This window comes from Myripristis murdjan, chromosome 22 (assembly GCF_902150065.1).
Source record: "Myripristis murdjan chromosome 22, fMyrMur1.1, whole genome shotgun sequence".
In the NCBI taxonomy this organism is placed as follows: Eukaryota; Metazoa; Chordata; class Actinopteri; order Holocentriformes; family Holocentridae; genus Myripristis; species Myripristis murdjan.
In genome coordinates, this window is record NC_044001.1 from 31,341,689 (window position 1) to 31,362,157 (window position 20,469).

The 20,469-nt window shown below is 40.2% G+C and overlaps 1 protein-coding gene across 3 annotated transcripts in view; it reads left to right on the forward strand.

Moving 5' to 3' along the window:
- Nucleotides 1–20,469, forward strand: part of ccdc88c (coiled-coil domain containing 88C) — a 104,097-nt gene that overhangs the window by 34,534 nt on the left and 49,094 nt on the right. For all 3 annotated transcript variants that reach the window (XM_030082060.1, XM_030082059.1, XM_030082061.1), the window contains exons 4-11: nt 5,683–5,752; nt 7,843–7,901; nt 10,724–10,807; nt 13,819–13,962; nt 14,477–14,709; nt 15,943–16,024; nt 19,062–19,220; nt 20,134–20,280. In XM_030082060.1, coding sequence (XP_029937920.1) covers nt 5,683–5,752; nt 7,843–7,901; nt 10,724–10,807; nt 13,819–13,962; nt 14,477–14,709; nt 15,943–16,024; nt 19,062–19,220; nt 20,134–20,280 — 978 coding nt within the window. The remainder of the gene's footprint in view (nt 1–5,682; nt 5,753–7,842; nt 7,902–10,723; nt 10,808–13,818; nt 13,963–14,476; nt 14,710–15,942; nt 16,025–19,061; nt 19,221–20,133; nt 20,281–20,469) is intronic.

Below are 20,469 nucleotides of genomic sequence, written 5' to 3' on the forward strand. Positions count from 1 at the left end.
GCCTTCATTCCCCTCATCTTCTCTAGCTCTTCTCTCAGCCCTTGGTATTTTTCAAGCTTCTCGTGTTCCTTCTTCCTGATGTTGCTGTCGCTAAGGATTGCTACATCTGTCACTACTGTGTTCTTCTGCTGTTTGTCGACCACCATGATGTCTGGTTGATTAGTCAGCACCAGTTTACCAGTCTGGATCTGGAAGTCCCACAAGATCTTGGCTCTGTCATTCTCAGCCACCTTTGGAGGTGCAGATGTTCCTGTACACTATGCCTGCCACTTGGTTATGGTGCTGCATGTATGTACCTGTACCTGCCAGCATCTTGCACCCTGCTGTGATGTGCTGTACTGTCTGAGGGGCATCTTTGCACAGCCTGCACCTTACCTTTCATCTGTAAAGATGCTTTTTCAGTAAGAAAGCATGCACTCACACAGTGATTTGTAAATATAAATATCAAAAATATTTTCATATATTTTATAAAAATGAATTTCAAATGTTTTAGCCTAAATAGTTTTATTTTTTGTTTCTAAAGATTTTTTTCCATATCTTTTTAACATTTTTTAACAAAGATTTTTTTCTTACTTTTACACTGTAACAAACTTTTTAAAATGTTATGTATTTTTCAATTTTTATTTATCATTACTCATTACTAATTGGTATTCATAATTTTTATTTCTAAATTTTTTTTATTAGTATTATTATTTTAGATGACTGTGATCAGTCTAACCATTTTAAAATATTATTTAAAAGAAATGAAAAGATTTTAGTGTATCAGTGATCTGTTTAGGTTTGTGAGGGTTAATGAGTGTGTTATCCCAGCCCAGTCCTACCCTGCAGACAGTCACTTCCCTCCTTCCAAAACAACACACACACATTCAGCTTCACTTGTACATTTCCCTTCTCCTTAGCCACAGGTCATCAACTTGTCTCCTTCCGTGTGTGTTTTTCTCCAGACACCATTTCTGACTTCCCATGTTTCTTCATTCTTTGTCTCTGAAAAAAAAATTCTCAAGTTAACGTCCAAATATGTTTTGTGCTTGAGTGTTGATATTGCAAAAGCAGGAAGGGATTCTTGTGCTTTCTCCTGTTTGCCTCCCTTCATATAGTCTTCATGGCCTGCTCCGGACAGTCAGGTGTGTTTTGGAGACAGGAGCGGATGTGCTGGATTGGAAAGCATTCCCTCATAGTGGGCCATTTCTTTCCTTACACACACACACAGACAAAGAGACATACACCCTTTCTTTGTTGACAGCAGGGTGTTTCCTGTTGGCTGCTAGCCTACACACACACACACACACACACACACACACACATTAGTCTAGGTCAACTTGTGTCTGGACTTTGATTCTTTTCAGGCGTGCTCTGATTATGGCTGAGCAGCTTTTATAACAACATGAAGAGAGTCTGTACATTGTTTATTTAGGCTTCATCTTTGGTGCTGAGCGCATTCTGTATTCCATGTTCATTTCCTCTGGATTTGTGCAGGGTTTTTGGAAGCTTGTGGATCAAAATGGAGCAGTACGCAGGGAATTTTGGTGGCAGTGAAGTCAAGACCGGTCTATGAGCACGTTTACATGCACACCATATTCCTGTATTATTCGGAATATCCACAATATTCTGGTTTCGCATGAGTCATGTAAACACGTACCAAACATATATGCCTGTTCCAACCGGAGTACAAGGAATACAAGGAATACAAGGAAGTTTATTCGTCATTATACAACAGGTTGTATAACTAAATTAAAATGTGGTTCCCTCTTAATTGATTCATTAAACATGGCATTTCTCACATCATCAGCACATTTGTGTAGTCTACAAGGTCGATGTGGTTCTCCTGGGTAGCAGCATCTTTGAACATCTGCCAGTCTGTGCATTCAAAACAGTCCTGTAGAGCTGCTGTAGCTTCATCTGTCCACACTTTAACTGTTTTTACAGTTGGTTAGACCCTTTTTGTCATCTGGATGTAGGTAGGCAGGAGAAGCAGGGAGATGTGGTCTGACTGGCCAAAATGAGGACGAAAGAGGGCTCTGTAGCTGCCAGGAACATTGGTGTAGACTGTTGATGGCTGTTTTGCCATCTGACTGCTGATGACCTCATACAATTCCTGGAGTGCATTTTTTGAATTTGCATCCGGTGGAATGTAAACAGCAGTAACAAACACATTGGTGAATTCTCTAGGCAGGTAATATGGCCGACATCTGAGCAGTAAAAACTCAATGTCAGGTGAACATTTTCCATTCACTCTGACTGTACCTGAGCACCAAGCATCATTGATGTACACACAGAGTCCGCCCCCTCTCGTCTCACCGGAGTCTTGTGTTCTGTCGGCCCGGAACAGGCTCCGCCCGTCCAGTGTTAAAGCCTCATCCGGCATGCCATGAAGCCATGGCTCGTTTCCCTCTCTTCCTGGGTCGACCGCACCGCTTGCGGTGACGTCTGGTCCGAATGTTTTTAAATGTCGGAACTTGAGATGCCGAGGTGCCGAGATGCCGAGAGCAGAGATCATCTCAAGGTCCGCTGCACTCAATCCAGTCACCGCACCTCTCCCTCCGATACCGACGAGCGTGTCACCGTCGCAAGCAGCACGATTCCCAGCAATAATAGCGAAAGAATCGCTCCATTTTTGCCTTGCCATGTTATAAGTGGAGGGAGCCACCGGCTGCTGCATCCATATGCGCCGCCGTTGCCATGGAATAATTCCATGGCAATGGCGAATATTGTGCCATGTAAACACCTTAGTCGGAAAATGCCGAATGCTGAGTGTCGCATTACATAAGAGAGTGGAATACGCTGAAACATGGGAATATGCCAAGTAACATGTAAATGGAATATTCCGGTTGCCGCAGCGGTTACCTTAACCGGAATATTGACCCGAATCGGAATTTGGTGTGCATGTAAACGTAGTCTATGAGTGAGACATGGGGGAAAAAATTAAAAATTGGTTATATTCGGGAAAAGAATTCTCCACTCTCCCATTATGTATTTAATGACCTCACAGACCACCACTGTGTACAACGCCACCTCCACTTTGTAGCAGGTCCATTATTACAACCAATGTATATATATATACAGTACAGGCCAAAAGTTTGGACACACCTTCTCATTCAATGTGTTTTCTTTATTTTCATGACTATTTACATTGTAGATTCTAACTGAAGGAATCAAAACTATGAATGAACACATGGGGAGTTATGTACTTAGCAAAAAAAGGTGAAATAACTGAAAACATGTTTTATATTCTAGTTTCTTCAAAATAGCCACCCTTTGCTCTGATTACTGCTTTGCACACTCTTGGCATTCTCTCGATGAGCTTCAAGAGGTAGTCACCTGAAATGGTTTTCCAACAGTCTTGAAGGAGTTCCCAGAGGTGTTTAGCACTTGTTGGACCCTTTGCCTTCACTCTGCGGTCCAGCTCACCACAAACCATCTCCATTGGGTTCAGGTCCGGTGACTGTGGAGGCCAGGTCATCTGGCGCAGCACTCCATCACTCTCCTTCTTGGTCAAATAGCCCTTACACAGCCTGGAGGTGTGTTTGGGGTCATTGTCCTGTTGAAAAATAAATGATGATCAATTTTGAATAAATCCCCAACAGTTTTCACCAGCAATACACCCCCACACCATCACACCTCCTCCTCCATGCTTCACAGTGGGAACCATCCGTTCACCTTTTCTGCGTCTCACAAAGACACGGCAGTTGGAACCAAAGATCTCAAATTTGGACTCATCAGACCAAAGCACAGATTTCCACTGGTCTAATGTCCATTCCTTGTGTTTCTTGGCCCAAACAAATCTCTTCTGCTTGTTGCCTCTCCTTAGCAGTGGTTTCCTAGCAGCTATTTGACCATGAAGGCCTGATTGGCGCAGTCTCCTCTTAACAGTTGTTCTAGAGATGGGTCTGCTGCTAAAACTCTGTGTGGCAGCTCAGATCTCTGATCTGAGCTGCTGTTAACTTGCGATTTCTGAGGCTGGTGACTCGGATGAACTTGTCCTCAGAAGCAGAGGTGACTCTTGGTCTTCCTTTCCTGGGTCGGTCCTCATGTGTGCCAGTTTCGTTGTAGCGCTTGATGGTTTTTGCGACTCCACTTGGGGACACATTTAAAGTTTTTGCAATTTTCCGGACTGACTGACATTCATTTCTTAAAGTAATGATGGCCACTCGTTTTTCTTTAGTTAGCTGATTGGTTCTTGCCATAATATGAATTTTAACAGTTGTCCAATAGGGCTGTCGGCTGTGTAGTAACCTGACTTCTGCACAACACAACTGATGGTCCCAACCCCATTGATAAAGCAAGAAATTCCACTAATTAACCCTGATAAGGCACACCTGTGAAGTGAAAACCATTTCAGGTGACTACCTCTTGAAGCTCATCGAGAGAATGCCAAGAGTGTGCAAAGCAGTAATCAGAGCAAAGGGTGGCTATTTTGAAGAAACTAGAATATAAAACATGTTTTCAGTTATTTCACCTTTTTTTGTTAAGTACATAACTCCACATGTGTTCATTCATAGTTTTGATGCCTTCAGTGAGAATCTGCAATGTAAATAGTCATGAAAATAAAGAAAACGCATTGAATGAGAAGGTGTGTCCAAACTTTATATAAACTTTATAAACTTTATATCCAAACTGTATATATACATATATATATATATATATACATATATATATAGATAGATAGATAGATAGATCCATTCATACAATATACTTTAAATTGTTTTAACAACTGAAAAAAAGAAGTCATCATTCCGAAGACGTGGCGGCTTTTATTTTGCCGTGGTGGTGCGCCATGATCAATTACATTTAGCGGAAACCCTGAATCTTGTAGAAGTAAGCCAATTGACTAGTGTCTGTAAAAAAAAAAAAATTCAACTCACCAAGGTATTCAGGATGATAGATAGCACCATGCAGGAAGTTGCTACAGTCAACATCAACCCAAACAAGCACTACATTTTCACAATATAATACTACTGCAGTTTAAAAATTGATGTTCAAACAGCTTTGGAGACTGCTCTGAACTGACCGCAAGATATTTAGGTCCTCTGACAAAATGCTGCACGTAGCAGCAATGATGACTGCAGATGTCACCTCAATGTTTATTCCTGTCCCTATACTTACACTGCAAAAAATCTCCCTTGTAACAAGTACTTTAGTCTCATAATTAGTGAAATCTTGTTAATTAGTAAAATCTTGTTTTTCTTCAAACAAGGTAAAAAAAAAAAAAATGCACTCTTTTTTGGCTCAATGAGGATGCACTCTTTTTTGGCTGGACCAAAACAGCTGGGCCAGCCCTAAAACTGCCAGTGTCCATCACTGGCTCACTGACTGTGTGATGAAGTTACACCTCTTGTCAGCCGAGTGAGAGTGAGATTTCCCATTTTCCATTGCTCTCTCAAAATGAATTGGCATGAAGAGTTTTCTCCTATGTGCTGTTACATGTACAGTATTTCCACTCATTGACTGCTGATCATTTCAAATTCATTGCATGTTACAAACAGAATATTTTGCCTAATATTTTGGCCTAGTTGTGTTCAGCACAATGCACTCCAACCACCCAGATTGAGGGATTGAACCAGTGACAACACCTGTTACACTGACTCACTGCGGTGTCCGCCTGCCTCACATCTAAACCCATTTAGTCTGACATGGAGAAATGAATGTAACCTACATGCTCTTTCTCTGTCTGCCTCCACACAGGAGACCCTGCAGCAGTTGATAGTCATGTCCCTTCCCAACATCCTCTGCATTGCCAAGGACCCACTTTCAGGTAACACACACACACTTGTTGCTAATGCTTAGTTTTGTGTAAGGATGAAGACTGTAAACTGGCATCATGGAGACAAAAAAAGATGGTTAAACGGGTTGAGAAAACACAAGTTGCACTGCGTCCATTTGTCATGAGTAGTGTTGCAAAGGGGTGGAAAGTTTCCGGTAAATTTCCCGGGAATTTTCACTCTGGAATATTGGAAATTTTCAGAACATTTTTGCTGTCACTTTTTTTCCAATTTTTCCGAAAATTCCCAGGAAAATTTGGCTTGGGAATTTTGGGAATTTTCGTTTTTTTTTCTTGTCATCAATTTGAATGAGGTTTTTAAAAAGTTTCCATGGAAGTTTAAGCTTTTAAGAAATTAAGAAATTAAGAAATTTCATTTTTGTTGTTGTTAACTTAAGGTTCATGGGGCAAAAATAAACAATAATCAATAAAATGAATGTCAACATCAATATCACCATTTTGGGAATGGAAACCTTAATCTCCTGAACTCAGGACTCACCTCTAACCCAAAGACCACAATGCCAGCATACTGTAAAATCATCATCCCCATACCCAAGTGTGTGAAATAAAACTTAAATATAAAACTTATAATATTAATAGTCAACTTTGCATTTTGGTGGAAACGAATATGTTGCATGATTCAATGCAAATTCAACTGTACATATGCAAATAATTTTGAGCACATTTGACCGTCATCAATCAGTAGCCTATACTCCACTAGGCTACAGCTCTTCCACTGAGACAGATGATCATCACATCAGCATCACAATTCAATTTCCTGCATTTCTGTGCATTTTACTGGGTAGTTTGAACCACTTCATATGCACACCTTAACAATAGTACTGCACACAGTCCTATGCCTGAATTAACAGCCTACACCTCTTACTAACGCTGTATAACTGCTGGTCGTTACATTAATATCCTACAACAGAACAGACATAGGATTATTATAAAGAGAAAATTTGTTGCACACGGGTGATACCATTAATATCTTAATGTAGAATATTTACATAAAATGCCCCGATGGATCAGGTTAATTTCATTTGAACAACAGATTTCCCGAGCATTTATATGGGCTACGCAAACTTCAATCCACATGATAAAAATTAATCCACGGACCACCAAAGTAACGTTTGACTGTTTAATTAAATCAACTTAAAATTACTCTGGCACGGTTGGAGGGGGTGTGCTCCAGTATGGTACGGGCGCTCATGCACGAGCACATGCGCGCAGTGCGCAAACGTGGATACGACGTAAATCATGCCGTCCTGCTTGTTTAATGCATGCAGTGCAATTAACTGTTAATCGCGGCATTGCACAATCAATAATCAGCTGATAATAATAATCAACCAGATCTGGCAGACCTGACCGGGTGGCCATGCACACTGTGCGGTGCTGGCCGGCACCGAGCAGGCACTGCTCCCTCAAAATTTCACAATGTTTCCAGCCAGGGGAGCTCATGTCACCACCAGGGGAGCTGTGCTCCCCTTTGCTCCCCCTTATTTCACACACTGGTTATACCAATATTCACAACAGTTTGACTCAGCTAGGGAAAATTCCCGAAAATTCCCTGGAAATTCATTATAATGTAACATGTTTGCATGCATATCTGCTTATAACAAACCAAAATGTTTATCATGTATATATGTATATGACCGGGTGAATGCAGTGAATATAAATTCCCGAAAATTCCCGTTAATTTCCGAAAATTCCCATGGAAATTATCCAACTTTGAAAATTCCTGGAATTTTGCAACACTAGTCATGAGAGAAGGTGGAGATAGTTTCTAACCTTAAGAAGAAGGTTGTGATGGTGAGTTTTGGGGCAGTTTAAGTGTAGTGATACTTATGTGTGATCAGTGCTGTAAGGGCAAGTACAACACACACATCAGCTGTTTGGACACCAATCTCCATAACCGCCAGCTTAATTTTTTTGTAATATTTCTCAGAGCTTACATGGAGACCCAAGGTTGAGGCAATGTTTTGCTGCTAAATCCTTCCCCTTTGTCTATCAATCAGTTGTGTATGAGATAAACTCTTGATATATGTCTGTGTGTATTAACCTCCCACCCTTATCCCGCCCAGCTAAGAGCATGGAGGAGCTGAAAAGACTGTTGCTGCTGATATTAGGCTGTGCTGTCCAGGTAACCCTCCCACACACAAACACACACACACACACACACACACATTCAAACTAGGTTTTTCCCAGGAAGTGTATTTCACTCTGTTTAGTTTTGCATGTCTGAGCACAACCTTTCTATAATCCTGCTGATAAGATCCAGGGTGGGACTGGATATGGGTGGTGCAGTCATACCCAAAACAAAAAGACACCACAGTCGTTGGCCCTAAACAGCTAGCAGGATATAAATAGTATGCATTGTATATGAAAAAATATGGTATATTTTTAAATTCAATTCTGATGCGGGAAAACTGGCTTTTTTCAGCAGCATCCTGTTTGAATATTGATACAAATGTACTGTCAGAGAGCCACTGAGAAGGTTTGGGGAATAGTAAACCCAGCTGAAAATGTGGGTTTTCTTATTTAGTATTATTCATGAGTTCTATCTTCATCATCCACTGAAATTTGGCCTTTAGTTTCCCCTTGTAGAGTAACATTATTGTTATTGTTATTGTTATTGCTTTCTGAGAAATACTTGAGAAAGCAACTGAGAAATATCTGCTTGCTGTAGAGCTCACTTATTAAAAACTTACACTTTGAAGGATTGTAGTAGCAGAGTTGATGTGAGCTAGCTAAAGAGTGCACCGTTCCATCTATCAGACTGAAGGGCTTTGCTAGCCTCCTCTGATAGAACATTAGCTTGTTAAAATAACTAAATCAGAATCAGAATTAGAAATACTTAATTGATCCCTGAGAGCAAATTGGGTCAGTTGCAGTTGCTCAAATTCTCAAGAGAAGAATATATTATAAGCATAAGTGAAATTATAAGAAATAGAAAAAGAAGTAAGAAATATAAAAATATGTGCATTAGAAATTTGTTTTAAAAAAGTGCATTATGTATACATAAAGTGGTGGAAAAAAGTTTTCGGACACCCCATGCATTTGTGAAATATTGCATTAAGAATCACTCTAAGGTCTTCAAGTGCAATTTCTTTTAGCACAGTCACAGCCCAAATACTAAACAAATCCTAAAAAAGCCATTAAAAACTTAAAATTGATTGGTTCTATAAAAATACATAAGAAATTTTGAGTATTGGATCATTTTGGTAGCAGTGATGAAGGTCGTTCTTTTTATTAAGACAATTTTTGTTGCCAAGCTTGGTGTCTACATAAAGCCAGCACATTTGAAAGTTCTTCAGACACAAAAATGGCTTAAACAAGGAACCTAACGCAGGAAACAGGCCTGAATATAAAGATTCTCAGCCAGGAAGGGCACAGCTGCCGCCAGATAGCCAGGAAGTGCAGATGCAGTCCTTCAGTAGTTGGATACACTGCAGAAATACAGACAAACCAGCAGCTTGGAAGACAAACCAACATCTGGGCGTTCAAGGGTTTCTTCAGCAAGAAATGACCGCATCCTGATCTGCATGTGCAGCAAAACCGCCGCATGAGCTCACAGGAGCTTCAGCAGCAGTGGTCAGACCAGACTGGTGTCCAATGTTCCACCCGCACTGTACGTGGTCGACTTTTAGATCATGGCTTAAGGTGCTACAAGGCTATCAAGAAGCCCCTGATCAATGAGAGACAGAGGCTAGCCCTGGCGTTGTCGGGCCCAGGCACACAAGAACTGGACAGCCAGGAATTGGAAGAAGATTCTGTGGTCAGAAGAATTTGTCAAGAATTTAGTTTTGTTAGTTTTTTTTGTAAATAAACAAAAAATATATAATTTGTATTTGTTTGTATCTGTCTAATGCAGCCACATCTTTTGAAACACAAAAAAGATTTTTCCACAAATATTTAATGATAATATTTGAGATTGTGTAAAATTTTAAGGGTGTCCGAAAACTTTTTTCCACCACTGTATGTCTGTTAATCCAGGAGTTGTTTGCACTAGTGTGTTTACGCTCGCAAAGCAGAGGATAACAGCTGCAGCTGAAGAGTCAATCTGCTTGGATTGCTCCACCCTCACATGTGAAAGTAGCTTTTAATGCCCAGTAAAACCAAAAAAACTGTATAGAAATTAACTGGTATTCCGTTTCTGCATAGAAAGGATTTCAGATTCTCACAGTTTCATGGTGTTTTTTACACTCAGCGATGACATGAAAAAGATATTTTAATCAAAAATTACATATTTTTAGTCTACCATCCCTTTTAAGACCTGTGCTCAAAGCTGTGCTGAAAATGACAAGGGCCTAATGTGAATGCCTTCATTATGTGGTCAGTAAAGAGTTAACGGAGTTACCTGGAGTGAAGGGGAGGAGCTGCTCCTCTGGGAGGGGGACAGGTGGTTTCTCTCTCTTTCTCTCTCTCTCTCTGTTAATTTTCTCTCCTCTCCACCCCTCTAAGGCTCTGAACCCATCTACCATCTCCTGTTTTTTATTTTCCCTTACTTTTACCGCTTTTTGTTCCTCTGCAGTTATTTTGTTTCTCCCTCCCTCTCCTTTCTTTTTCCCCCTGCCTGTGTCTCCCTGTGTCTCGGGCCTGACTGGTTCCACAGTAGAGGGAGAGAGGGGGCAGAGGGGGGAGAAATTAACTGATGAACAGAGGGAGGGAGGGATGAAAAGGTCACAAAATGGTGCATTGTACAGTGACAGTTGAACAAACTACATGTCTTAACATACTTCCCTCCAACTACTTTTTTTTCTTATGGTCCTCATCTGCTAATACACATATTACTGCAGACTATTACATACATTACCATTCAGTTCCACCAAATCCACCATTAACTTGTAGTGTTGATGCTTTTTTAAAATCCATTTTATTTAATTTTTTTTCCTGTTTTCATTATATTCTATATTTGTGTGTGTGTGTGTGTGTGTGTGTGTGTGTGTGTGTATGTGTGTTCAGTGTGAGCGTAAGGAGGAAATGATTGAGAAGATCAAGCTGCTGGACATCGAGACCCAGGCTGCCATTGTCTCTAACATCCAGGAGGTCGGTTCAGTTGGAAGCAGATCAAAAATACAAGACTTAATAATACCATGACAGAACACTCACAGAAAAAGCAAATAGTATCCCCAAATATGCAACAAAATATCAAAATGCTTTCCAGATTTTTTATGAAAACAATAAATGCCCCCTCGTCAAAAAATCCCAATAGGCCTAGACATTTTTTACAATACTGTTGACAGGAAATAGCAGGTAACCACAGTTATTACTAATGACATTAGTAAAGGCTCTGTTCCATTTTGATCTAGCAGAGCGGGATCCTGTTTTTGTGCATGTTGCTACACTGGAAAGCAACAGAGCACAACATTAATTGATGTCACTTTTAACCCCTTTTTTTACCTTGCTGTTTCATTTCGAATGTTTTCTGTTTCATTTCGGCCTCGCAGTTTCGCGGATTTTTTTAGTGCAATTCTGCATGCTTTTTTTTTTTTTTTTTTTTTTTTATTTTACAGCGCATTGTGTTCTGCATCCTGATTGGCTAAGGGACTGTAGACCATTGTCAATCAGTCTCCTCCGTGCCGTGTCTCCTGTACAGTAGAGAATGCGCTCATTCTATAATACTGGACTTATTTTTCTACGAAGGTTTGAACTTTGAGAGTGTTTAAACAAGAGAGAAAAGTGAGAAAATGTTAATGCCTGTCTGAGAAAAATGTATAAAGTGTGTAGTGAGGGGTTTTACAGCCTTAAAACATCTATAATAATTAAATAAACATCGCGGATTTCGCCTATTGCGGGTTATTTTTAGAACGTAACTCCTGCGATAAACGAGGGACCACTGTATATTGAAACATGATTTTGGTAAACGAGCTGCAACCAACTAGTGTTTTTTCATCCATATTCTGTACCTTATGATAGACAACAGCTAGCTTTCCATCCAAGGGGTAATCAGAGGGTCCTTGGTTCAATCCCCGGCTCCTCCAGTGTGTCCAAGTGTCCTTGAGCAAGACACTGAACCCCAACCTTTCCTGATGGACAGCTTGGCACCTTGCATGTTACCGTCTGCCATCAGTAGGCCCGTTCCCACCAAAAGGTTCCTGGTAGTATTTCGGGGGCAGGAGCTACAGGAAGGTTCCTGTAAAGTTACCGGGCGGTTGCGCGACCATGACCGGGGCATCAAAATGCGTGTTGTTAAAAAAGCATGTTGTTAGCGTTAGCTAACGTCTGCTAAAGCTAACGTTAGTGTCCCTAAAATGCCGGCTAAAAAGCCTATTGTTAGCGTTAGCTAACGTTCCCTAAAGCTAGCGTTAGCGTCCCTAAAAATGCCCGCTAAAAAGTGTGTTGTTAGCATTAGCTAACAACACGTGTTGCTAGAGACACCTAACGTTAGCTAAAGCTAACGCTACCGTCGGGCTATTTTGTTGCTTTCTGTTGACACCACATCATGCCGTGAGTAAATCCAATCAGTACCAAATAAATAGGGTGGCCATACGTCCGGATTTAGGCCGGACAGTCCGGAATTTAAATGCCTTGTCCTAAGCCGGACGCTTATTTGTCCTCCTTTTTGGAGTTGCACTTGAACGCAACGCTGGCCCGGACTGTACATCGATATCAGTCATATTTTTCGTCATAGACTTTTAAATTACAATCCAGAAAGTGCATGAATTGGATGCGCGTTAGTTTTTCTCCTCCTGCGCTGCTGTGTGCTCATGCCGGAGTGTGTGTGTGTGGCGCTGTCTGAAGTCTGAAGTCACTGGCTAACAGCAGCACACTGGCTTAGCTTGTTTATTCAGAGAAGAGATATCACTTCGGCTTATTTTTCAATCTATGTTATCACATGCATACTAACTTATACTTATACTTATTTTTAAAATAATAATTTAAAATATTGTTAAATTAAAAAAAAAAAAAGCCAACATGATGCAGGTCAAAGACTAAAAGAATATTGACTAAAACTATTGACTAAAACTAGACTAAAATACTTTGGATTTTCTTCGACTAAAACTAGACTAAAATGCCAAGACTTTTCGTCGACTAAAATGTGACTAAACAAAAAAGAATTCAAGTTGACTAAATATGACTGAAAGTAAAAAGGGCATTTGACACTAGACTAAGACTAAAACTAAATTGAAAATAGCTGATGAAATTAACACTGGCTGATAGCTGATGAAATTAACACTGGTGGACCTGACTCAGCCACAAGGAAGCAAAGGAGACAGTCAAATTTCATGACCTTCTTTACTGAATACCATTACCTTGATATCGATATTGTTACAATATTGTCATGGCTATTGGTGCTCTCAAAACCTATATACACACTGAAAGTTTTAAGAAATAGTCATCAGTAATACGGATATGATGGCCATGCAGGTAGAGGCAAATAATAGATCCACTGCAACTGACCAATGCAGTCAGTGTGGTGTTTCCAGCACTGAGCTACAATGTATTCTGCTCTAGTCACTTGAAGATTCCTAGTTTTTCCTTTTTATTATAATCAAATTTGTGTTGATTTTGTAATTATTCCCCAGTATGGAACAAAGAGGCATTACATTTGTCACAATTATACCTACAGTATACTTCTTAGTTAAATTGTTTCATTTCATGAATCCGTGTGCAAAATGTGATTCTAATAAGGAACATTTATAACTAGGTGCCAAGGTGACAAGAAGCTTCCTTAAGAATGAGGCAGAGCTGTGATGTAGCAAATGATAGAGCCATAATGGAAAATGCCTTTTTTAATGAAATTTCCACATTTTCACACTCACTTGAGTTTTACACTGATAAAGAACTAATGGAAGAAATAGTGACACATTTGTCACATTTGTCAGAGAATTAGTGACATCTTTACTACCTTCCACTATGTGTTTGATCTTAAGAACCAGCCAGCTGAACCAAACCAAGAAGACCCAGGCCTCATCTGAGCTGAGTTTCCCTGCGTGCTTTTGTGTGTGTGTGTGTGTGTGTGTGTGTGTGTGTGTGTGTGTGTGTGTGTGTGTGTGTGTGTGTGTGTGTGTGTGTGTGTGTGTGTGTGTGTGTGTGTGTGTGTTTATTTGTTCCAGGTTACCCATAACCAGCTGAATGTCCTTGACTTGTCCTGGATGGAGGAAGGGGCGGAACTAACACAGGAGGAGCTGAACCCTCTGTTCCGTAACATGGCTGTGTCGCTACGGCGACTCATTGACCAGAGAGACAAGGCCACTGAGGTATTGAAAGGCACATATTTGCACACTCACACACACAGTCATGTTTCACATTACATGACATTGACATACATTCATTTCCTGGAGACTTCCTTACCTAACCCTTACCTTAACCCTTAATATAACCCTAAAGTTATTTTAACTTTAAACCAAGTCTTCACCCAGAAATTAACAATTTTTGGGGGACTTTTGTGGACTTGCTTTTTGTCCCAATAAGTGAAGCAAGTCCCCTCAACATGACTGTGTAAAAAGATTTATGTCCCCACATCATTAGTAGTAGCTAGTACACTGTAATTATTATTTTCCATTGGGTTTCAGTGCAGTGTTTCTGTCTCACAATAATGTAAATGTTTCAGAAGCTTTTCCACTTTGACATAGTATAAAAGTCCAGAGGAAATACTTAACATTTTTTCATGGCTATGGTTATATTGACAGATAACGAATACTGGCACAAAATATTGGCTATTCACAATTTCATTTGTTAGTATCAAGTATTGTGAACTCTGCTGTTCTCCAGGTGATTTTGGATCTGACCCAGGAAAGGGACTACCTGGCCAGTCAACAGCCCCAGCACAGATGCAGGTCTCCGGGCACGGGCAGTCCAGAGTGTGAGTTAAGCCGTGATGATGTGAGCGTGAACAACAGTGGGCTGCCTCTGACTGGATCTGGCCTGACCAAAGAGGAAAAGCAACATCTGTCAGTGGAGCTGGCCGATACCAAGGCCAAACTCCGCAGATACAGACAAGAACTGTGAGTTTTTTAGAGTACCACTGGAAAGTAATCACAATCTGTCTTTCCATTGACGTGTTTACATGTAGCACTGGGTCAAACAGGCTGAATGGTTTTAGCAAAATTCACTAAACTTCCCTAAACATTGCAAAACAGTTTTTATTTACACTTGAATGGGCAAAAATAGTAAGTGATGACTGGAAGTTTTTCTTCATCTGTATTCTGAAAACATGAAATGATGGGAAACAGCTGACGTAAGAGTACAACAACGTACTTATCAGCTCTTTAAAGAATCCTTCCATGTATGTCATTCATGTGTGTTGTTAAGGAATAATGCTGATTTGCGATGGCCCATCAAGATAGGAATGCACCGAAATAACGTTTTAATTTTTGTTGCATTTTTAAAGCTTGTTTAAAATTGGCAGATAAAGACTGACAGATGAAACAATTAGCATGTGTTCCGCCATTTTTGGTCAGTGCTAAAACATTCTAACGGCCAGTAACATAGCAAGAAATTTCTTTAAATGTTTCTTGGCAAACCCGTCTTCTTTTGTGACAAAAGAAACACACTCAATCAACCAATCACAATTGTCCATTTCCTGTATCACCATTTTGAAAAATGTGATTTTATTTCTCCTCATCGTCGTTTAGCCTATAGAATGTTAGCTTGGGGGAAGTCCACCTCAATGGCAGGAGGCTAACAGTTAGCATTTGGAGCATCCAACCAGTGTCCAGCACTCAGTTACAGTGAGAGGAAGAGAGCACCACTACTGACCTACAGAACAGCTAGGGGACAAATGAAATAATATCACATATTTCAAATGGGGAGAACTGTCCCTTCAAGGCTAAACTGTACAGTCAACTGGAAGTCATTATGGAGCCACCATAGCTTATTACGCTGTTTAGTTCTGATAAAACAGCATCATAATCATAGAAGTGATTCATCTTTTTAGAGATTTGCTATAATTTATAGAGAACAAACACAACTGGATCTTTCATTTCTCTGTCTCATTATTAGTTAGTCATAATTAGTTTTATTTGTCAGAGTCTTTAATTACTGTCAAAGTAGACATTACCAGGATGTGGGGTTGACTGTACATCATGACTTACCATAAAATTCTTAATTAAAGCTAACCTGTCATTTTTTTGTGTGTGTGTGTGTGTGTGTGTGTGTGTGTGTGTGTGTGTGTGTGTGTGTGTGTGTGTGTGTGTGTGTGTGTGTGTGTGTGTGTGTGTGTGTGCGCATGTGTGCAGGGAGGAGAAAACAGAGCAGCTGATGGATTCAAAACATGAGGTTGAGCGTCTGGATCAAGAGTTAGAGCGGATGAAACAGGAGGTCAGACCATCATTATCTACCATTACTGTGAATTCTGCTTTTTTTCTAGACAAACATTTTTTTCTAGAAAAAATGAGGGGAAGAGGAGAAAGGAATGAATGAGTCAATCCTAGTTTGTGGTTGTTTTCCATTAGTAACACATTTCTATAAGTTCACACATTGCTCACCACCCTTTAAATCTCCAAACTGGTGATTGCTTCCCCTCTTAGTGTATTTTACTTGGATAAAAATCAAAATAGAGGGAATACTTACACTTGGAGAAAGTCATCTTTTCTAACATTTCTGTAAGCCCAGAGTCTAAATTGTAATTATAGCTGCTGTGCAGCAATGGGTCGGGTCCGGGCAGTTTTAAGCAATTCTAAGCAACAAGCAGAAGAATATGAACTGAAACTGAACTGATTGACACACCTGGTAAGAAAAGAGCAGGACACAGGCCTGGAGGGGACAGATGATTGGCCAAGACATAACAAAGACATGCAACACGGGGGCGGGGCAAATGAGACAATGCAGGGCAGGTGTGACGACAAACAAGCTGACAAGACTATGGAGGAACAACAGGGACAAATGAACACAGCAGACTAAAACATAATAAACATTATAGCTGCTGCGCAGCAATGGTCGGGGCCAGGCCTGTTTAGGCAATTCTGAGCAACAAGAAGAGAATAGGAAGATGAAAAGAAAGGTGGCATTCTTATGTGCATTTTGCATCAGTTGAGGCTTGAACTCAGTTTCTGGCATGAAGGACAACACTCTATCTCACTGAGCTAATTGACAACTGTCAGTTCATATGAGGCTTCACAAATTGACTAAGACAGTCACATGACAGCAGCCGCCTATGTATGGAAAGACAGATTTCAAACCACTTTAAAATAAATAAAGTCATGAAGACAAAAATCTGACACTAGCTATGTTTACATGCGCAAAATTTCTCCAATCCGATCTAAACCTTGGTTGATCGGAAATTCCAAATCCACTGTTTACATGTACACTAAATAAAATGATCCGATCATGACGTGCGTATACATGCACCAAGCGTTTGATCACAATCAATCATTTGGGCATGCGCGGAGTCGTCTAATTTTCTGGAAATAGTAGTAGAAGAAGAAGCCGTACTTCCGCCTGTGTTGTAAACAAACGCCGCGTCGTCTGCACGTCCTCAGCTCGTTCACTCTTTGTGCCTCTCACATTTTATTTCCCCCCCCTCTGGCACAGTGTCTGTTTATGTAGGTTTTTTTTTTTTTTTAATATGGACCTTTTGGACCGTTTGCTGCTTGTCGAAAAACGACCGGCTGCCGCAAAGGCGGAAACGCATCACGCTGACGTAACACACATGCGCAGTGGAGATCATTTTACCCCAACCGGGAAGACAGGATCCGAATGGATGTGTACATGGACGCCGTTTGGAATAATGATCGGCATAAACCACCTCTCTCTTTCGGAATGAAATTTCTTTCCGAATGGACCGTATCGGATCACAATCTTCCGATTGACGTGTTTACATGAAGCATTTTTAACCTGATTTGGCCTTTATTCCGATTATTTGTGTCCATGTAAACATAGCTACTGATGATCTGGCATGGGACTGGACCTTTGTGCAAAGTTTGGTGAATTTTCACATGTGGGAATGTTGCACAAGCTGAGGCTTGAACTCACAATCTTCGACACCGAGGCCTGGCCTCTATCTCACTGAGCTAAAACTTCACCTGTACCTTCACAAACTGACTGAGCCAATCACTGACATGCAGGGCAGTAGCCAGCCACGCATGGAAAGGCAGATTTTAAACAGCTGTCAAAAATTCAGTTATTAAGACAAAAGATATTGCATCTAGACAGCATGGAGATGTTGGTCATTTGTTTTTAACAATGATTGATTTGCTCCATAAGTGAAAAACTGATGTTTAAAAATGCCATTTTTGCATTGACTCCAATTGTTCACGAGAGCAAAATTCAAAATGCTGTCAAAAATTCAGTTTTTGAGACACACATTTGAGATACACACATTCACCACACATCTACCATGACTCAAGAATTTTGTCCATTTTTTCATGAACATTGAAGATTTATTTAGCGAGAATTTGCGGGTATATGTTTACAGTACCATTTACAGTCAAACATTTTGATGCTTAGTAGGCTCAATTTTTGCTAAATCAAAAATCTGAGAAACAACGTTTGTGTAGGACAGTCTGAAGATATTCTGTATCAATTTTTGTGTCAATTGAGCAAAAATTGTGGAAGGAGATAGGTTTAATAAGTTTTACAGTTTTTGAAAAAAACAGAGTGATGGACTTCATAATTTGCAATAGGTTTGAGTGCACAAAAGTTTCTTCAGCATTGGGGCTACAGTTTGATGAAAGTTGGGAAGCTGTAGCACATATGGTTGATTTGTTATGAATTTTCAAAGCTTTGAACTTTAGAGGCTTGCTATAGCGCCACCATCAGGACTGTTGGCTTGAGTTTGCAGTTGAGGTAATCTGGCATGGGACTGGACCTTTGTGCAAAGTTTGGTGATTTTTCACCCATGGGAAGTATGATTTCCTCGGAAGAAGAAAGAAAGAAAGAAGAAGAACACGTAGGAATACAATAGTGTCCTGGCAGCATAGGCTGCCCGGACCCTAATTACTGGAAAGTGAAAACAAGGAGTCTCACTAATTACACTATCACTATTACAAGGAAGAAGAATCTTGCAATGAGATTAATCACTGTGTAGGATAATTCAATATCAGTCTGATATTTAGAGGGGGTGATAACGAAAGTATTGGACTGTTTCTGGGATAGGTAACTGTATTGTTATTATTAAAACCAAATTCCTTATTGCACCACTCATCGGTGGGAAAAGGAGTCACTAATATAACTGTAACACATTACCAACTCCTGACATCACCTCAGCCTCAGGCCTCAGTGCATTTGAAGAAAAAAAAATCCTGTAGACAAATATTAAAGCTACTGTTAGGTTTAGGTTAAGGGTAAAGGTTAATGGATCAATTCAGTGTGATCACAGGTGGAGGATTACAACTCTGTGTGTGTGTCTGTGTCATAGAACCAGTCACTGGCATGCGAGGCACGCTCAGTGCGGGCCTACCGGGACGAAGTTGACTCACTGAGGGAACGAGCTGCTCGGGTCGACCGGCTGGAGACGGAACTGACGAGATGCAAAGAGAAACTCAATGATGTCCACTTCTACAAGACTAGAGTGGAGGTACGACCATAGCCACACCACACGATTACACAGCTCCACTCAATAAAGTGTATTTTTGTGCAGTGCGTGGCATTTTCTGTATGTCTAACCCTCCAAAGACCTGTTAATGCAAATATGACACACATATTTTTACTTAACTGAAGCTGCTGAAACACGATATTTAGTCCCCATATTCAGTGTAATATTATTACTAGAACAAATCTCTATTTAATGATATGGTTGCGTAAACAGAATAATGCAAATGCAAAATAAAGTGAGACCCATAGTCAAACCATTAAATATCACTTGAAAAAACTATAGCTAGAATAACTTCTTCCAAATTAAAGATGGACATGCCAATATTCAATATTTTTAAAAAGGCATATATTAATATACATAACAATCTAACTGTATTTTACATGTATTGTCATATTGCATAAATTCTTGCATGTTACAGCTGTTATTTTGCACACCCTCCATACATACAGTAATTCATATATTTCATGCATTTCACTCTTGTTTCTAACTGAATACATTCTAGCATTGTGTGTTATATTCAGTTCTCTTCATTTGCTCTATTCCTGTATGTTTCATATTTGTCATGCTGCTACAAATGATACAAAGACACAGTTTCATTCAAATGACATCTAATCAAACTATCATCTTACTATAAATTATATAACTACTGTGTAGTTTACATTAACATTTACATCATCACAAGCTTGATTTTGGCATTCTCACGCACCTGGAACATACATGTCTGTGTACAAAAACACATAAAATCAGCACTGACACATTTATAGAGTAAAACTCTGAGGTGAAATGCAGAGAGCTTTCAGCTGACTGTCGAGACATAAACCCAGCTGAGCTGGCAGCTGGCACTGGCAGGCCTTTCACTGTGTGTGTGTGTGTGTGTGTGTGTGTGTGCGTGCAGGAGCTGCGTGAGGACAACCTGACTCTGATGGAGACGAAGGTGTTGCTGGAGGAGCAGCTGTCAGCCTCCAGGGGACGCTGTGATAAACTGCACATGCTGGAGAAAGACAACCTGTTATTGCGAGCGAAAATCCACGACCTGGAAATGGTAATGTTCTGTCTAGCTCTATTTGAAGACAGCACATGAGGCCAGTAGTGTCTTTTCATCAAAAAATAGCATCTGGTTATGTCACTGTTGGCCATGTCTGATATGATTGATATGATGCAGTTGGCTTGATTACATACTTATTGTCAGGGATGTCTATCAGTATCAATATTAGTTTTACTTTGGATATTT